At 40.2% G+C, this 20044-nt stretch overlaps 1 protein-coding gene across 5 annotated transcripts in view; it reads left to right on the plus strand.

The window, feature by feature from the left end:
• LRP2 (LDL receptor related protein 2) overlaps positions 1-11098 on the plus strand; it is a 219338-nt gene extending 208240 nt beyond the window's left edge. For 3 of the 5 annotated variants that reach the window (XM_032293061.1, XM_032293064.1, XM_032293062.1), the window contains 8 exons: positions 131-221; positions 1323-1390; positions 1866-1986; positions 2528-2657; positions 3708-3812; positions 5536-5643; positions 9133-9204; positions 9384-9866. In XM_032293061.1, coding sequence (XP_032148952.1) covers positions 131-221; positions 1323-1390; positions 1866-1986; positions 2528-2657; positions 3708-3812; positions 5536-5643; positions 9133-9204; positions 9384-9551 — 863 coding nt within the window. In that variant the 3' untranslated portion in view covers positions 9552-9866. Of the gene's footprint in view, positions 1-130; positions 222-1322; positions 1391-1865; positions 1987-2527; positions 2658-3707; positions 3813-5535; positions 5644-9132; positions 9205-9383 lie in introns of all 5 variants that reach the window. The other 2 variants (XM_032293063.1, XM_032293060.1) reach the window with 2 other exon arrangements.
• The last annotated feature ends 8946 nt before the right edge of the window (positions 11099-20044 follow it).

Raw genomic sequence — 20044 nt, forward strand, 5'->3', positions numbered from 1 at the left:
TAAGCTTTGACAGAGAGACTAATTGGCTGGCCTGCCCCTCCTCCCACCCCTAACCCGGGCAAGTTTGCATGGTGCGGGCATTCTGCTGAGTACAGCTGACTAACACAGGCATGGCTTTCCCTTCCTGCAGCTATCGAACTGCCTATCAACCTGCCCCCGCCGTGCAGGTGCATGCATGGAGGAAATTGCTATTTTGATGAGACTGACCTCCCCAAGTGCAAGTAAGTCTGAATATAGAGGTCCCAGCTATAGGCCTCGCCTCTTCTAGGGAAATTTGAGACCTTAAAGTAGCCAGGGAAACAAATACAGGAACCTCGCCAGTTTACTAATTCTTATATTTTAACCAACTCGCCTTCCCTTGAGGGAGTCCACAGAGAACTGAGGCGGTGCTTCTTTAACTAGAATGTGCATGAGAATCCTGTGGAGATCTGGTTCAAGGGCCCATTCTCATGCACAGAGATTCTGCATTTCTAACAATCTTTGGGTGAGGCTACAGGGTCTTGGACCACACTTTGGGGAGCAAGGAGTTAGAGAATTGGCAACAGCATTTTCCTACTCACCTGACATAGTTAATTACAAGAGGACTGTGGGAGAAGGGCTGTTTGGAGTGCTGCTTTAGTACGAGGTCTCATGATGAGCAGAAAGACTGGGAAAAAGATTTGGAAAGAAGATGACTGTGTTGAGAAAGCTCTCACATGGGGCAAAAGAAATAGATGTCTTTAAAAAGCATTTAATGAAAGCACATACAGGTATTGATCGACTTACGACCTATGCAACTTACGACCACTTGACTTTACGACCACAATCGCTAGCCACGACGGGTCCGTGTCTGGCAGCGCAAACGTTGCCCAGCTGGGCGTACGACAGTGCGGACCAGCTTCCAGCAGCACTACCATCTCCGCGTGCATATGGCCTACTCAACTTACGACCAAATCGTGTTACGACCATTCTGTCAGAACCAATCGTGGTCGTAAGTCGAGCACTAGCTGTAAAAGAAAAAACATAACCATGGTTTCCATTTCCAAAAACATAACCAATGGTTCCCCAAGGAAGCATTGCATAGATTAGAGAAGACACCAATGGGTTTTGGTGATGAGACTGACCCCGTAGGTGCCACAGCTACTCCATTAAAAGTGAATTTCTAAAATCAGAGCCCTGTTCTGTCTGCTTATCTTCTCTTGGCAGAGTAAACAAAAGTCATGCAGGATACCTGTCTGTTCAACATGTAATTTATGCAGTCAAAGCTCTCTCTACCTCAGGAGGTGCTCAGAAAAGAAGTCCAAGAACTAACAGCTAGTGAATGATTTTCTTTTTCCTTTCAGGTGTCCGGACGGCTACACCGGAAAATATTGTGAAATGGCATTTTCAAAAGGCATCTCTCCAGGAACAAGTAAGTTTTAATAATGTGAGCAGCTGGGCACGGTGGCACACGCCTGTAATCTCAGCACTTTGGGAGGCTAAGCCTGGCGGATTGCCTGAGCTTGGGAGTTTGAGACCAGCCTGGGCAACATGGTGAAACCCTGTCTCTACTAAAATACAAAAAATTAGCTGGGTGTGGCGGCGACCGCATGTAGTCCCAGTTGCTCGGGAGGCTGAGGCAGGAGAATCGCTTGAACCCAGGAGGCGGAGGTTGCAGTGAGCCAAGATCACACCACTGCACTCCAGCCTGGGCAACAGATTTGGTCTCAAAAAAAAAAAAAAAAAAACAGTGTGAGCAACCTGGAAATAATCATGGCCCCTAAATTGAATGCTGTCACAACTCTTCTACTTAACACAGTCTTTAAAAGAGTGGTTCTAGCCCCCGGTTTCTGCCAGGATTGCTGGCTTCTGTGTGTTGATGTGCTCTCTGCTCTCTTCTTCTGTAGCCGCACTAGCTGTGCTGTTGACAGTCCTCTTGATCATCGTAATTGGAGCTCTGGCAATTGCAGGATTCTTCCACTATCGGAGAACTGGCTCCCTTTTGCCTGCTCTGCCCAAGCTGCCAAGGTCAGTTTCATTATGGGGAACACTGATGTTTGAAGCCTAAGTAATTCATAGGAAGCCATGTGAAGGACTTAGTTTTCTTTTTAAATTAAAAAAGCACAATACGCAGTTCACCTATTCTGCAGAAATGAAAAGTAGTGAGGATGTCAGGCAGTCACTTCAAATCACAACTTCTTAACCAACTCTTCTCTAAAGCCTGAGTGATGACAAGCTGTGTTTTGTAGTCCAAATGGTTGTGCCTACTGGCAGGGGTGCAGGTAAGAGGGGAGTGAAAAGGCAGCTGTGTGATGCCCAGGCTTTATCCTGGTATGTGGTGGACACTTTTTCTTTTAGATCTCAGGGTTCAGGAATGTGCTTTAACATTTCCAGGTAGCTAAGGGAACTTACTACCATTTGACAGTATAAATTTAGAGTGGGAATTGAGCGTTACATTTAAGGAAGACTGAGCAGTGTGGAAGAAAGGGAACTATTGCGAAAGGTTTTTTTTTTGTTGTTCTTGTTGTTGTTTTAAATAACAAGACACTTTTTGGATACTTGTTTCCAGCTTAAGCAGTCTTGTCAAACCCTCTGAAAATGGAAATGGGGTGACTTTCAGATCAGGGGCAGATCTTAACATGGATATTGGAGTATCTGATTTTGGACCTGAGACTGCTATTGACAGATCAATGGCAATGGTGAGTATGGTTTCAAAATGATTACTCGAAGGTTGTCATTTATAGAAAAAATGCTTTTTACAAAGAATAAAATTCATCTAGAGAAGACTGAAATACAGTAGTAGGCCTCTCAAAGTCTGCAGTACACAAACCAAGTTAGGAAACATTAGGTTTGTTGCCGAAAGGTGTCTAAAAACACTAGTAATAAAATTGGAATTTACCCCTGCTCTAAGCCACAGTGTTGAATTGGAATTATGATCAGAATTATGATCAGTCTTAAGTTTAACTTGAATATTGAAGAGCTTCCTGTGTTTTGGGGGGGGCAATGGGTGGGGAGGACATGATATTTTGTTTTAATTTGATGACATTTTGTATGTATAAAAGGAGTAGGGAACTATATTTTTTCTAGTGTCATATATTTTTCCACCAATGTACAGTGATAGAATAAACAGTGATTTTAGAGTTGGTGTTGGTCCAGACCATGGCTCTACCCTACTAAGTATGTGACAATAGACATGAAGGTGATATCTCTGACCTTCATTGTCCCTATTTGTAAAATAGGTACACTAATACCTCCTGGGATGACCAAATGAAATACTTTATGACAGGGCTGCCACAGTCTTGGCACCAAGGGGGCTCTCTGTAATCAGTATTGGGAAACCACTTTCAGTATTTTGTTTCTCCCTCAAATCTTTCATGTTTTTCCTTCCCTGAAAATGTAATATTATCCATTCTTTTCCTTTCCCTCTCTTCTCATTCTTTTCTTCTTCCACCATTATCCTTTTCTCTTGCACAGACCCAATCCCCAAGTGAGTTATTTAAGAGAATTTAGATATAAGAAGAGTGTTTCTGTTTCCTTGAATTGGTAAATTAGTGCCTGTTATGTTACTTTGCATAAAAATTTGCCATATGGAGGCCTTGTGTCTTGCTGGCTTTTTTTTTTTTTGCAAGTTCTCTTAGGGGTAACTTTGGCATAGCACCTAGCATACCTCCAGGTATGAGGAAGGCACCTTTTTTTGTGTGTGTGATCTAGATTAGTATGGTGTAATCTCTCTCTCTGTCTGCCATCAGAGTGAAGACTTTGTCATGGAAATGGGGAAGCAGCCCATAATATTTGAAAACCCAATGTACTCAGCAGCCAGAGACAGTGCTATCAAAGTGGTTCAGCCGACCCAGGTGAGAAACCATGCAGTCCTTTATTTCAGTTACTGCTGTCGCTGGATCTTAATCTATTGAGTCATGTCTTCTTAGGATTCTCCTAACCTTCCTTCCAAATGGTTGGAAGCATAGTGAGTGGTCCATGCCGCAGCTGCCCTATCTGCAGAACAGGACCAACCGAAGGACATAAGACCTGAAAACAATCAGAATCCTGTTCCGTTGCATAGTGGTGGAGGTTTGGCAGCTGTGCCGGGGCTGCTGGCCAAGAGCCTTTCATTCTGAGGGGTGTCAGAGCAAGAGGTCTGAGTCCCTTTGGGGGCCTGGTAAACACAGTGCCTGAAACACCTCAGCTTATCCACAAATACTTGTGAAATGAAGCAGTGGAGACTTGTCACATCATTATACAGGAATTGGGGGACTGGGCCAAGTCTCTGGTTCTTGCTGCTATCACAAGTTTGTGGTTTGAGGTGGATTAAAGGGAGAGGGACCCCTTATGCTTGCTGTTGTGATTTTTTTCCAAAAAGTACAAAGGTCTCTAGACTTGATGGACAGATACCTAAATTTCCTTGTTTCCAAAAAGTACAAAGTTCTCTAGACTTGATGGACAGATGCCTAAATTTCCTTGTTGCAGCCTTATTGCTCAGTCATCTTTAAGAAGAGAAGCTGGGAGATGAGATAGGAATATAGGTGAAGGGAATAACTTTTTAGAAGGCCTACATTGATAGCCCTAGCACCACTTCCAGCACTTGTCAACTGTGAACATGTGTCTCTTTTGTCAAAACAACTATGGCCTTAGTGACAATGAATAACTGACATTGTTAACACTTATGCTCCTTTTGAACTCGAGATATGGCACATTTTAATATGGAAGCTAGAAATGTTTATTTTACAAATATTTTGTGATTTTAAGATCATAAATGTTTAAATCTTGAAAGCATTTTGCCTGATTAATAAACAGATGTGAAAACTTTAATTGCATGATAAAACAGATATGACATTTTATTTGATATCTTCACTTAAAGTGAGGTCATGTATACAAATGCATATGCAAGTTTGAGAATAAACAAAGTAATGAATGTGAATATATAGGAAAAGGAGTGAATTGTCTACCTTGCAGTCTGTTATATATTTATGGTCATTTGGTCTTAAAAGGGAACCTTGCAATTATATGAATGTTATAGAAAAATGTGTAGAAGACTATTAATTCTATTATTCTCATCTTTTCAAAAATTCAACCTCTTTTTAGTAGTTCTATGAAATTTTAATTTCCAAAGATAGGATCTATTAATATTCAAAGAAATTATTAAGATCCAAAGAAAGGATTCTCAGTTCACCAGTGAGGTTGGGGAATTATTCTTGCTGTTCTTCTAGGATTTGGCTTCCAGTATATAACCAGAGTTTCTTTATCCAAAAATTTGGTCAACAGTGGGAGTAAGAAGGTGTAGAAAATATAGTAGAAATTGCTAGTAATAAGTGAGAGTGTGACCAGTGAGGGATGTATTTGCCTCCCAGGATTACGGTATGAGGTGACTTAGTGGTTGCTGCTCTTGATTTTGGGGTGATGGGAGTTAATGTTTAGACCTGACTTACTGGGTTATGTCATGCAATAAAAATGGTGCCTGGCGATGTCTGTGGAAGAACAAGATGGCAAAAAGAGCCAGAGTTGGTACAAACTTTACAGCAAATTTATTTACTACTGAATTCTTTCCACATTGGGTAACGGCCTTTAATATGTCCACAGGTGACTGTATCTGGAAATGTGGAGAATAAGAATTATGGAAGTCCCATAAACCCTTCTGAGGTAGTTCCAGAGACAAAGCCAACTTCCCCAGATGCCGATGGAACTCAGGTAACAGTTGCTGACTCCTGAAATATTGTGGGATTTGGAAAGAACTTTGGGATGGCCGGGTTGCTATTAACCTTAAGCAAACAAGGGAGACTCTGACAGGCTCAAAGATACATTGACAGTTAATAAATATAATTTTTTAAAAATCATAGATTGAAAAACTTTCCACCAAATAAATCTACATTCCAACATTGAGTTGGGAATAATGTTCCTTGTAACATGGGAGAACACATCACAAAAAAGAACAAATCGACTTCTGGATCCAGTATCTTCAGACCAGGGACATTTAAGTTGAGAAACTGACTCAGTATGAATAAAGATTTCCTTGTGTCAAAGATACAGATGAAAGATTCTTCTCTGCATGCCATGATTTCTCTGCATGCATCTTTATTCCTTTAAGCTGGTCTTCGCTCTCCTGCTATTCCAGTCTTTACCGCTAGATGGCACTAATTTACATACTCTGTCCATTCATCATCCATCTTTTAATTATTGTCCAACCAATCATCTAACTAATGTTATTGCCCTCGATGGCGTTTAAAACTGGAAATTGAAAGAAAAAAATGCCGTTAGATGGAACTTCTTAAACATGCCTGCAGGTCCTTTGCAATTGGTACACTATTTGGTCTGCAGAAAGAAATTCAATAAATATATTTGATATTAAACTGTGTATTAATGAATCATTAGTTTTAATGAACACATATGAAGCTATCCTAGATATAGCTGTTTGAATCTGGACAAACCGTTTTGCCTCTGGGGCTAAAGTCCTCAATAATACAGTATTTCTCACTGGGGCACTATTGGCATATTGAGTGGGAAAGTTCTTTGTGCTTCAAAACTGCCCTATGCCCTGCAGGGAATTTCAGTATTTCTGGTCCCTGTCCACTAAATTCCAGTAGTGTCTCCCTTAATTCAATGTGACTCCAGAAATCACCTCCCCTCCCCCAACACATGTGCACACACTCCGAGTTGAGAACCACTAGGAACTGGAATGTCTCTGTTTTAAGATTCTATGACCAATTTTGTGAAGTAATGTAAAGAACTGAAAGTGTAAGAGTAGTTAGAAATTTTACCATTTGATACAATATTTATTGAATTTTATAATCTATAAACATTGATATCCGGATAACTTGGCAGTCTCATTATCACCTTTAACATTGGTTCCTGTTCTGCTTATTTAAATAAAAATAAAATTTGAACGAAATTGATGCTAATGAGAAGAGTCTATATCAAAGTTTCTGTATACCTTCTCAAATTCCCTTCCTTATTCCTTCTTCTCATGACACACACACACACACACACACACACACTCACACACTCTCTCTCTCTCTCTGTCACACATACAGACATATATAAATCCTGTTTAGAAAGGAATTTTCAGTATCAGATTTTTCAAGGGACTAAACATTTATTCTTTAAGCTGTATTAAAAATAGATTTTGAAGATTAATTTTCCACAGACACGTGGAGGCTTGAATGTCATATATTTGGTCCTCCAAGTTTTAGTCAACTCCAGGCTAGTGCTAGATGTATATTCTCAACCTTTTTTCTCGGTCCGTCTCTAGTCTAGTGATCTTCTTCACTACATAGAGATTTTCCTCTGCTGGAGCTGGAAGGGGAATGTGATGGGGAGGCCGTAACCTCTGACTTGCATGTCTCTTATGAGAAACAAAATGTATACTGACAAGCTCTTTCAAAGGAGAGCAGATCTTCACCAATTGTAGTCCTTTCTTTCTCTTCCCCTTTGTAATCCCTTGGTTCCTCTTCTTACTTTTTTACATTAGTGAGGCTGAGATCCTCTAAAATTTGTCTGCCATGGCCTGTCCAGGGATCTCACTGTATTTCTTGCCTCCTGGGCACAGAGATAACAGCCAGCATGGCTTAAAAGCAGTAGAGGCGCTTGGGTGAGATCACCTAGGTTGATTTGAACATGCCAGAGTTTCAGAGATGTATCTTTCATCCATAAATATGTTGAAAGACTAACAATTAAAAACATGGGCCGGGTGCGGTGTTTCACGTCTGTAATCCTAGCACTTTGGGAGGTTGAGGCAGGCAGCTCATGAGGTCAGGAGTTTGAGACCAGCCTGGATAATATAGTGAACCCCCATCTCTACCAAAAATACAAAAATTAGCTGGGTGTGGTGGCACATGCCTGAGCTACTTGGGAGGCTGAGGCTGGGGAATCACTTGAACCCAGGAGGCAGAGGTTGCAGTGAGTCAAGACTGCAATTGCACTCCAGCCTGGGCAACAGAACGGGACTTCATCTCAAACAAACAAACAAAAACCAAAAACAAACAAACCATGAACTGGAATTCAGTTCTATTATTTTTTAAAAGTGTATTTTCCATTGATATGCATAAGATCTCCCAAGGAGGCAAAAATGAACGTCACCATCCCTTTTCTCTTGTTAGTAATTGCTTAACTCCAAGCTAGCCATTCCATTTTGAAGCAATGAGACTTTGGCCTGCCCCACTTAACTGTAAGCGCCCAGGGGCAGGGCTTTGACCTGAACGTCTTCATGTTCCCTTTGGGGGCACTATGTATAATGCAGGGACTCACTTGAATATGGGTTAAAGTGAAGACCTCTTCTACTTCTCCTGTAGCTCTGTGCTCCGCATTCTTCCACAGGCTGGTCCCTTGCTTTCACAGAGTAAGAGACACCCCGTAAAACCCATTGGGTCCCTCAGCTTCTGTTGGGAGTAGGCTGTCTGTTCCCTTGTCTCCCACCAGGATTTTATCTGGCAGTCAGCAGGACAGGCAACTTTTCAGTAGAGCGTGGGCCACACACCATGGTCCAGGGTGATTCTCTTTGGGTTCTCTAGTTTGTGGGCCTCTGATTCCCCTGAGTAATCGTTACCTGCCCTTCTACCTGCAATTTAGTTGTATAATCTTGCTGTGACTCAGCAACTATAGGACAATAAGTGTACGTACCTCCAGGAGTTGTTAAGAAAACATCAGAAACTGGTAAAACTCAGAATAATTCCTGACACACAGTAAGCATTCAACAAATGTTAATGTTTTTATTATTAGTATTATTATGATACAGGAGGGAATGATGAAGGGAGAAGGGATACAAAGAATGTTATTTTAAAAAATAAGAGTTACAGTTTGTCTCTGCCCAATTTTCAGGCAGCCCCAGAAATCTCTTTTTCTCCAGATGCACCTTGTATGTGTCTGTTTAATGTGTTCTATCTGGTACTGAAGTAGCCAGATGATCTGCTTGTAGACACTATGGCACAGATTCTGTAAGTTATAAATTTGAAATTAAAGAAGTATCTAAAACCATTCGATGAAAAGAGCCTAGAGAGTTTCAGTTACTGTTCAGGGATCATAGGAGAAACTGAAAATTTACCACATGGGCTCAATCACATGGTCCTACGTCCCAAATTGCTTTATCCTTCAGTAAGAAGAAATTTTAAAATTGAGACATGTGGAAAAGAAACCCACAAAATCATTCCAATACTGAGAGCGTTTCGTTTTCCCCTTTTCATTTAGGTGACAAAATGGAATCTCTTCAGACGAAAAGCTAAACAAACTACCAACTTTGAAAATCCAATCTATGCCCAGGTAATTTTTAACAATTTTTCTTAGCACAGACATTCTTTCTTAGAAATTATTTGCTTGGTTAATTTGGACATACACTTAGATTATTCTGAGCAGAGCGGCCACAAATAGTCTTTATGAAAAATCATGTATGGTTTCCTTGGGGGAATAAATGGCTGATTCCTGCTATGTTGTGTTCTTAGATGGAGAATGAACAGAAGGAAAATGTTGCTGCGACCCCACCTCCATCACCTTCTCCCCCTGCTAAGCCTAAGCCTCCTTCAAAAAGAGACCCAATGCCAACCTATTCTGCAACAGAAGACACTTTTAAAGACACTGCAAATCTTGTTAAAGAAGACTCTGAAGTATAGCTATACCAGCTATTTAAGGAATAATTAGAAACACACTTTTGCACATATATTTTTTACAAAGAGACGAAAAAAGTCAACATTCAGTACTTTCTGAAAAATATATTTTTTCCTTGTTTGCCTATAGTTGGAAGTATCCTGTGTGTCTTTTTTTACTTATGCCGTCTCATATTTTTACAAATAATTATCACGATGTATTATATGTATATCTTTGCACTGAAGTTGTCTGAAGGTAATACTATAAATATACTGTATATTTGTAAATTTTGGAAAGATTATCCTGTTACTGAATTTGCTAATAAAAGTGTCTCCTGATTCAAGTGGTGATCATGATAGTAAATGATCCAACGGGAAAAGGAATTGACTTGGGACCTTTAGCCGTGTCTAAAGAAGAGGCACCACTCATATCTCCTATAAAATTATCTAGGAAAGGAATCCAGACTCCGCTCTTGGGTCCATTTTTACACATTAGCACTTAATGTTCAATATTACATGTCAGTTTGATTAATGGGTATATTGATAAGGGCCACTATGTGTTATATAGACATCTGAACTTGACTGTAGACTCCTCAGATAATACAGAAGGTAGAAAAAGCAATTCAGTTTGGCCCTTCTGCGTGTTGGCATTGTCTAACCAGAACCCTCTGCTTCATGTGTGTTCTCTCACTAGCTGCCAAGGCAACATTTTTATTTGTGATGTCTATGAGGAAATCCCATATCATTAAGTGCCACTGTCCTGCATTGAGTTTGTAGTTAATTAAATGAGCTCTTCTGCTTGATGGACGCTGAAGCAATTTCTGCCCTCACCTGACATCCAAGGTGGTCGCCTACCCTAGTAGCTGGAGCTCAGTAGCTAAATTTCTGAAACTAAATCTGTGTCTTCATAAAATAAGGTGCAAAAAAAAAAAAAATACCAGTTAAGCAAAGCCTCAACTGGGTTTTTGTTTCTATGAAAATATCATTATAATCACTATTTATTTCCTAAGTTGAACCTGAATAGAAAGGGAAACCATTCTTATTAAGCTTTTTCTAGGCCCTTTGGCTAAATGTGTACATTTATATTAGAATGTACTGTACAGTCCAGATCTTCTCTTTAATTTTTATTGCTTTTTTAAAGAGATGGGGTCTTGCTATGTTGCCCAGGCTGATCTTGAAGTCCTGGGCTCAAGTGATCCTCCCACCTCAGCCTCTTGAGTAGTTGGAATTACGGGCATGAGCCACTGTGCCCAGCTTCCAGCTCTTCTCTTAAATAGTGGGCAGGTTTAGTCTCCGCAACAGGAACCATGGCAGGAATACACACTTTCCCACAGCAAATAGCATTCCTGGCTCTCTGTGCTAATATTGCACATTTGTTAAACAATGAATGAATGGATGGATGGATGGATGGATGAATGAAACATATACTACTGATTATTTTATTCCAGCCTTCTCAAAATATTTGTTGCTCATATTTTGAGTGCTGATTGTAATTACTTTGAAATGTACTTTGATTAGATAAACAACTGGAAATTATGCTGCTGAAAAATTTCTAATAAATGTGTATTTTATCAGATGTTTTCTGTGTGCTTCATGAGCCCCAGTCATGAATCAGTTGTATTTTGCTGTGTAAAAACTTGAGGCTTTGAGTGCTCTCAGTCACACCAGTTCTGTACCACTCCTTCCTGGAAGTGTATCCAGAGCAATTTGATTAAAAATCAAGCCTCTGCATTCATTTTGTATGTGTCCATGATAGTCTGGTATAAATTATAGGAAACAACTCTCCAGAAACAAGCAGATATCAGTGTTCCAAGTGACCACCAGTATAGCCAGTCCTTGAATGCTGTCCATGGCTAAGGCACACCAGGGAGAAAGGGTGTATATTCCTGTTTCTCTAATAACTAGTGTTCCTCTAACAGTCATTTGTAAGGAGGACAACTTCCCAGCCAGCTCCTTTCCGCATAGGATGTGGGCCATCTTCCCGCTGTTAAGCTCTCTGAGCCTCAGCTGTGGCCTCTATAAAATAGGGGGCTTGGTTGTATGAGTCCAATGTGGAAGTGTGTAAAAAGAGTGTAACCCAATGCCCAGCATAAAGTATACCCTCAGTCAATAGAAACCATGACTATTATTATATATGAAGTAAAGGGAAACTAGAACAGCCTTTTAGGTGTTTTTAAAAGTTCCTCGGGTGATTTAATGCAGTCTTGGTTGAGAATGATGATTATAAACAGAAATTGCTGCTCTTTATTTTTTAGTGGAGGAGGTTGCTCAGGTGAACAAGATTTTGTCTGGGCCTTTGAAATGATGCACACCATCTTATCTATAATGAGGCTGAAGAGCATAGGAGGGACAGTAAACACCCCTGTACGTGGAAGATAGGAAACCAAGGCTGAGAAGAGAAAAGTGCATGTTCACATTATAGCACAGGGAACAGAGCCACTGATGAAATAAATATACCTTTCCCAGATCTTTTTAAGAATCCTGAGGAGTTGAGTTTCTTGCATATTCTGGATATAAGTGCCCTGTCAAGTGAAGAGTTTGCAAAATTTTCTTCCATTTAACATGTGGTCTCTTCACTTTGTTGATTGTTTCCTTTGCTGTGCAGAAGCTTTTTAGTTATTATAGTCCCATTTGTCTATTTTTGGTTTTGTTGCCTGTGCTTCTGAGGTCTTAATCACAAATTCTTTGCCTGTAAGAAAGTCCGAGAGAGTTTCCCCTAGGTTTTTTTCTAATTTTAAAAAATAATTTTGGGTCTTACTTTTAAGCGTTTAATTCATTTTCAGTTGATTTTTGTATACAGTGAAGGACAGGGTTCAGTTTTTTTTTCTTCTACATGCACCTACCAGTTTTCCCAGCACCATTTATTGAAGAGGATGTCCTTTCCCCGGTATAGATTCTTGTTGGCTTTCTCAAATATCAATTGGCTATTAAATATGTGGCTTTATTTCTGGGTTCTCTAATTTATTCTGTTGGTCTATGTGTCTATTTTTATACCAATACCATACCATTTTGGTTACTATAGCCTTGTAGTCAAGTAGTGTAATGCCTCCAGCTTCGTTGTTTTTTTTTTGTTGTTTTGTTTTGTTTTGCTCAAGATTGTCTTGGCTATTTGAGCTCTTTTTTTGGTTCCATATGAATTTTAAGATTTTTTTCTAAATCTGTAAAGAATAGTGTTGGTATTTTGATGGGGATTCCATTAATTCTATAGATTGCTTTGAATAATATAGTCATTTTAACAATATTAATTCTTCTGATCCATAAGCATGGAATATTTTTCCATTTGTCTGTGTCCTCTTCAATTTATTTCATCAGTGTTTTGCAGTTTTTCTTGTAGAGATCTTTCACCTCCTTGGTTAAATTTATTCCTAGATATGTTGTTTATTATTATTTTTTGTAGATATTGCCTTGATTTTTTTTTCTCAGCTAGCTCATTACTGGTATATAGAAATGCTACTGATTTTTGTACGTTAATTTTGTATCCTGCTACTTGACTAAATTCATTTATCAAACCTAAGAGTTTTTTGGTGGGGTCTTTAGACTCTTCAGGATACAAGATCATATTATCAGCAAAGGGGGACAATTTGACTTCCTCTTTTACAATTTGGATGCCTTTTATTTCTTTCTCTTGCCTGATTGCTCTGGGTAAGACTTCCAGTACTATGCTGAATTGGTTAAAAGTGGACATACTTATCTTGTTACAGTTCTTAGAGAAAATTCTTTCAACTTTTCTCCATTCGGCACAATGTTATCTGTGGGTTTATCATATGTGGTTTTTGATATTTTGAGGTATTCCTAGTTTGTTGAGAGCTTTCATTCTGAAAGGATGTTTAATTTTATCAAATGCTTTTTCTGCATCTATTGAGATGATCATATGGTTTTGTTCTTCATTCTGTTAATGTGATGTATTATGTTTATTGATTTGCATCTGTTGAACCATCCTTGCATCCCTGGTATAAATTCCACTTGATCTTGGTGTATTATCTTTTTAATGTGCTATTGAATTCAGTTTGCTAGGATTTTGTAGAGGATTTCTGCATCTGTGTTGATCAGGAATATTGGTCTGTGGTTTTCTTTTTTGTTGTGTCTTTGTCTGGTTTGGGGATCAGGGTAATGTTGGCCTTAGGGAGAATTCCCTCCTCTTTTTTGGAATAGTTTCAGAAGGATTGGTATTAGTTCTTCTTTGTACATTGGGTAGAATTCAGCTGTGGATCAAAGAAAAGTCCTGGACTTTTCTTTGTTGGGAGACTTTTTATTATGGATTCAATATTGCTACTTTTTATTGGTCTGTTCAGGTTTTCTGTTTCTTCCTGATTTAATCTTGGTAGGTAGTGTGTTTCCAGGAATTTATCTATTTCCTAGATTTCCAGTTTGTCAGAATATAGTTGTTCATAATAGCTTCTGATGGTATTTTGTATTTCTCTGGTATCAGTTGTAATGTCTTCTTTTTCATTTCTGATTTTGTGCATTTGGGTCTTTTCTTGGTTAGTCTAGCCAGTGGTTTACCAATTTTGTTTATATTTTTGAAGAACAACTTTCTGTTTTGTTAATGCTTTGTATTTCTTTAAGCCTCTGTTTCATTTAGTTCTGTTCTGATCTTTATTTCTTTTCCTCTGCTAATTTGAGGTTTGGTTTGTTCTTCCTTTTCTAGCTCCTTCAGGTGCATTGTTAAGTTGTTAGTTTGTAATTTTTCTACCTTTTTGATGTAGGCACTTAATGCTATAAAATTTTCTCTTAACACTGCTTTTGCTGTGTCCCACAGATTTTGGTATGTTGTGTTCCCACTTTCATTTGTTTCAAGAAATGTTTTTATTTCCTTCTTAATTTTTTTATTTACCCAGTGGTCATTCAGGAGCATGTTATTTAATTCCCATGTATTTGTATAGTTTCCAAAATTCCTCTTGGTATTGATTTCTAGTTTTACTCCATTGTGCTCTGAGAAGATACTTGATATAATTTTGATTTTTAAAAATTTGTTGAGACTTATTTTATGGAGTAACATATGGCCTATTCTGAAGAATGTTCCATGTATTGATGAAAAGATTGTATATTTTGTAATTATTGGATAGAATGTTCTGTAAATGTCTGTTAGGTCCATTTGGTCTAGTGTCCAGTTCACAGTTAATGCTTCTTTGTTGACTTTCTGTCTGATCTGTCTAATACAGAAAGTGAGGTGTTGAAATCCCTCACTATTATTGTATTGTAGTCTATCTCTTTCTATCTAGTAATATTCGCTTCATGAATCTGGGTACTCCAGTATTGGGTGCATATCTGTTTAGAATTGTTATGCTCTTTTGCTGGATTGATCCCTTTATCAATATATACTGACTTCCTTTTTTAAAAAATTTTGTTTCTGTCTTTTTTTACTGTTCTTGACTTAAAGTCTGTTTTATCTAAATATAACAACTCCTGCTTGCTTTTGGTTTCCATTTGCATGGAATATGTCTTTCCATTCCTTTACTTTCAGTCTATATGTGTCTTTACTAGTAAGGTGAGTTTCTTATAAGCAGCATATAGTTGGATCATGTTTTTTAATTCATTCAGCCATTCTAATTTCAGAATTTAATTGTTTTATATTCAAAATTATTATTGATATGTGAAGCTTTGTTCCTGTCATATTGTTAGTTATTTTCTGGTTGTTGTAAATATTCTTGTTCTTTTCTTTTTCTCATATTGATTGTCATTGTAGTTTAGTGAATTTCTGTAGTGGAACCATTTGAGTCCTCTTTTTCCTCCTTGTGTGATTACTTTACCAGTGAGCTTTGTATGTTTCTGTTTCATGATGGTAAATATTGTCTTTTCACTTCCAGGTTTAGAACTCCCTTGAGCATTTCTTGTAAGTCCCAGTCCTGTCTAGTGGTAACAAATTATCTCAGCATTTGCTTATGTGGGAAACACTTTATTTCTTCTTCATTTGTGAAGTGCAATTTTGCTGGAAATTATATCCTTGGCTGGCATTTTTTTTTCCTTTCAGCACTTTGAGTATGTCATCCCATTCTCTTCTGGCCTGTTAGGTTTCCGCTGAGACATCTGCTGTTAGTCTGCTGAGGGTTCTTTTATAGTTGACTAGATGCTTTTCTCTTGCCGTATTTAGGATTCGCTCTTTACCTTTGACATTAAGCAGAATGACTATAATGTGCCATTGAGAAGACAATTTTGCATTGAGTCTTTTGGGGGATTACCGAGTCTACTGTATCTGAATGACTAAATCTCTCACTAGACTTGGGAAGTTTTCATCTATTCGTTAAATAGGTTTTCTAATCTTTTGTCTCTTTGCCCTTGAGGATACCAATAATGCAAATATTCAATTGCTTTATGTTGCCCCAAATGTCACAAAGACTTTATTTTTTAAAAACCTTTTTTCTTTATTTTTGCCTAACTGGATTATTTCAAAAGGGATTCTGAGATAATGAGATTCTTTCTTCTGCCTGATCTAGTATACTGTTGAAGCTTTCAAATGTATTGAAAGTTTTTGTATTTCCTTTAATGAATTTTTCACTTCCAGAATTTCTACTTGGTTCTTTTAAAAAATATCTATTTCTTTGTTAAATTTCTCATTCATATCCTGAATTGTTTTCAGATATTTTTAGTATTGGTTTTCAGAATTCTCTTGTATCTTGCTGAGCTTCTTTAAATCAGTGTTTAAAATTATTTATCTGGAATTTCAAAAAATTCTTTTTGATTAAAATCTATTGTTAGAGGATTATTGTGTTCCTTTGGAGGTGTCATATTTTCTTGCTTTTTCATGTTTCTGTTTCCTGGGTCCTTATGTTGATATATGATGTAACAGTTTCACACCTGAGGTAACAGTTGTTTCTTCTCATTTTTGAATTTACTTTTGCAGGGGAAGACTTTTTCCTGAAGATGTATCTGTGGTGTTGCTTGGGTAGGATACTTTGGCTTTGATTCTGAGTGCATGTAGTAGTGTAGTCTCTGTATGATTTCTTTGACTGTAAGCAGCATCGTAGTATCTGTGCTTTCCTTAGTAAGTTAGGGTATGGTTATTAGTGGACGCTGTGGTGATGTTGTGCTGGGGACTAGCACATCATGTATGCCAACATTCAGGCCCCAGTGGTGGCAGCAGTGGGCTGAGCATGTCTACATTTTTGCCCCAAGGTGGTGTACACTTGTTCCTGTGTTCATGGTTACTGGTGGGCCAATTCTTAGGCTTCCAAGTGGATTGCTCAGATGCCAGTAGTGGCAGTGGTGGATCAGTTGAATGAGTGCGTTCTTGAGAATGTGGATAGCTGGCATAGTATGGGTGATGGCAGTAGCAGAAGTGAGGTAATTCTCTGGGTCCCAGGCAGTATGCATGGATGTTGGTGGTGGTGCCAATGGACTGGGAAGGCCAGTCTCCAGGCCTGCAGGTGGCTCTTGCTGGTCAGTGCCACCTAAGGTGGTAGTGCTAGGAGTTTAGGTCTAACTGCAGGGCCCTGGGAGGAGTGTTCAGGTGAAAGGTGGTGGATTGAGTTGGGCAATCCCCAGGGCCCTGGGCTGTGTGCTTTATCCTGGTGTTGGGAATGGGTGAAGCCAGATTGGCTGAGCTTGTGCTCAGACCTCCTTCAGGTGAGAGCGAGAGTGATCCTCAGGCCCTAGGTGGAGTGCTCAGGTGAGGAATGGTAGCATCCATGCTCAGGCCCTGCCACCCAAAAGGGTATAGTCATTTGCAGTGACTGTAGCCTGGGTTGGCAGTGGGGGGACACACATCTCACAACCTAGACCAGTAGGGCTCACCCCTAGTCTTGGTGGCAGTAACCCTGCCCTAGCTGCAGGAGACCCCACCCAGCTGGTGACCATGTCCCAGCAGCAATTTGCTTCCTGCTTGTGTCCCAATTTCCATTCTGGTGGTACTCATGTCCCAGAAATGGCAGCTGCAGCCCATGCCTTGCTCATTTCTTAGTCCCAGCTTTAGGAGTGCTCCCAGCTGGCTCTTCAGTTCCAGCAGCAGCAGCCTGAGTTTCCATAACACATCAGTCCTACTGCTGCTGGGCCCCAGGACAGCATGCAGTCTGCCAAAGGCTATTTTTGAATATGGTGTCTTGCTGTAGCTGCTTAGGCCTCAGAAAGGGTGCTGGGACTTAGCGTGAACTCCCTCTGTGGAGCAGTTCCATCCCATGGTCTCCCAGCAGCTCCATATGTTGGTTTCAGGGGTTGGGAGAGTCAAGAGGCTCTCCTGTGGCTAGGATTTCATGATTCCACGGTGGGGATGTGGCCAATGAAAGTCCCTCACTCACCATTTCCCTATGTTAAGAAGGTACTCCTGGCTCCCAGCTGATTGTTGCCAGGCAGGCTGCCCCTCTCCCTTTTTTCCCCCTGCTTTTAATGTTTCCTGTCACTTCTCTGTTGAATTCTAGCGTTCTCTCTGGGATAATGTATTTGAAGTATTACCGTCTATACACTATTTTTGTTCTTCTAAGGGCAGGAGGTGGGTATGAAATGCTTCTAGCCAGCTATCTTGAATCCCCTCTCTAGAAGTGTTTTTAGAAAAGTAACTCCAACTCTCTCAAAAAATACAAGCTAAGAGGGTTACATTCAGGTAGGATTGGGTGGGTTGGGCGTTCTGGTTTCTCCTGGCAGTGAGGAGGCTGTGAGCACCCATAATCCTGCCTCACTACTTGTGGACTCCTCCCCTTGGTTGACCAAGTCAGTCCTTGGCTGCTGAATGGTGATGTGGTCAATCTCCTCCTCATCCCCAATACTGAAATGTCAAAATCGATGCTCTTGGTGAGGTGAGAGGACCCTCTCCCCAACATAAGAAATCTTTGATAGATGCCTGAAAGGGGACTCCCCTCTCTGGGTTTTAGTGTTACACATCTTTCCTCAGCCTTTTCTGCTGGTTTTGTATCCTTCCTTCCCTGGGACAGTGCCACTGGATTTCTTAAGGGTTTCCTGGGAATCTGAACAATACTTAGAGGGCTACTCTCAAGACAGTGCCTCCAGACAAGCCAGTGCATACATACACACTCTTCAGTTGAGCTCCTCCCCTGCTAGAAAACTTTTTGCAGTGTTAGGAGCTAAACTATGTTTGGCCTTCCTTTGCATCCCTCCAATCTGTTTAAGAATTTTCTGCATTGGGGCTGTCTGTCCCATAGTCTATCTTGACTCTTCTTTGGGGGTCCTATGAGGTCTTTATTATGCAAACAGAACTCCCTCGTGCTCCTCCCCACATACACCCACACAAGCCCTGATTTGTCTGGATTCCAGGACAGGGCACAGAATGGATTTCATTCTGAGACCTAGGACATTAATCATCTATTTGGAATTGAGAATGAATTTCTCAAAGAAACAATGTGTTGACTTGTAGTTCAGCTCTCTCTCCAGCGAACAAGAGCTCATCCGATCCAAAATGTCCAGCTGTAGAATTAATTGTATGAAGCTTGGTTCTGTGGTTTGGCAACAGAAAGTCACACAAGCAGGAGGGAAGAGAATACAGAACAAAGAAAAAGAAAACATCCTCCTTTCCTGGGTCTTGGGCCAGTCCTGGGAAAGTTCCTGAAACAAACCAAGCAAGTTGCATCTTCGGCTTCCTGCCAGCTCCCCCATGGACCACTTTACCAGCACCCAGCCGCCTCTTCTACCCCTGCTGTGTGAAATTCATCAGCTTGGCACCTCACCCAGGCTGGGCCCGCCCCTCAGCAGGCTCCAACACCAACAGTAAGTCTCTAGCTGCCACTGCAATCCCACAGTCCCCCTTCGCAAATCTGCATGAGAGAGCCAAATAGGACTGTTGATGGATGTCAGATGGGTTAGAAGCAGCGTGCAGGGAGCATCTCTGGCAGAACATCATGTGTGTTGCATGAGCATGGGTTGTGCTCTGCCCTGTGCAAAGTGGTTTACCTACATCATTCACTCAACAAATATTTGAGCACCAAGAATACTGGTGTGGGCTGTTGAGAAATGCTGAATGTATGATTGCTGAGAAATGCTGAGTGTATGATAGAGTACATTGTTTGCTAGGAAGAATGATGGCAAGGAAAACCTAGCTGCTCTCCCCTCTCTGCCCAGTAGAAAACCACTCAGGGCATTCTAAAGTGGAAGGACAATATATAAATATCATACACTGATTAAAACAATTTTTTAAGCACAGGACATCTGACCCTGCCCCTGTGGCTCCCTTGTGGAGAATACTTTTTAGTTTGTGATCAGTGGTAAGCAGGCACCAGCTGCCTATCTGGTTTATTTTTGTGTTATGAGAAAATACTGAACATCTGTTTGTTAATAATCATCACCTATTCAGAGAGAATAAATGAGTGGTTCAGAGTCTGCTCAAGGCCTTCAGCTTGGAATGCTGTCAGCCCCTGAGGCTCTCAGCGTGGAAGGCTGTTGGCCCCCCAGATAGACCCACTTTGCTGTTCTATGTGGGTGTCTGCTTCTCAATACCTTCAGCGTCACCTGGGTGGGGGGAGTCTCTACGGCTGAGCTGGACTCAGTAGTGAACACTAGGTGTTATAGTTCAAATGAAATAAATGTCCCTAATCTCATGGAGCCTGCATTTGAATGCATTATTTCTTTTAATTCTCATA

Source organism: Sapajus apella, unplaced genomic scaffold (genome assembly GCF_009761245.1).
Source record: "Sapajus apella isolate SASKATOON/1434 unplaced genomic scaffold, GSC_monkey_1.0 scaffold28, whole genome shotgun sequence".
In the NCBI taxonomy this organism is placed as follows: domain Eukaryota; kingdom Metazoa; phylum Chordata; class Mammalia; order Primates; family Cebidae; genus Sapajus; species Sapajus apella.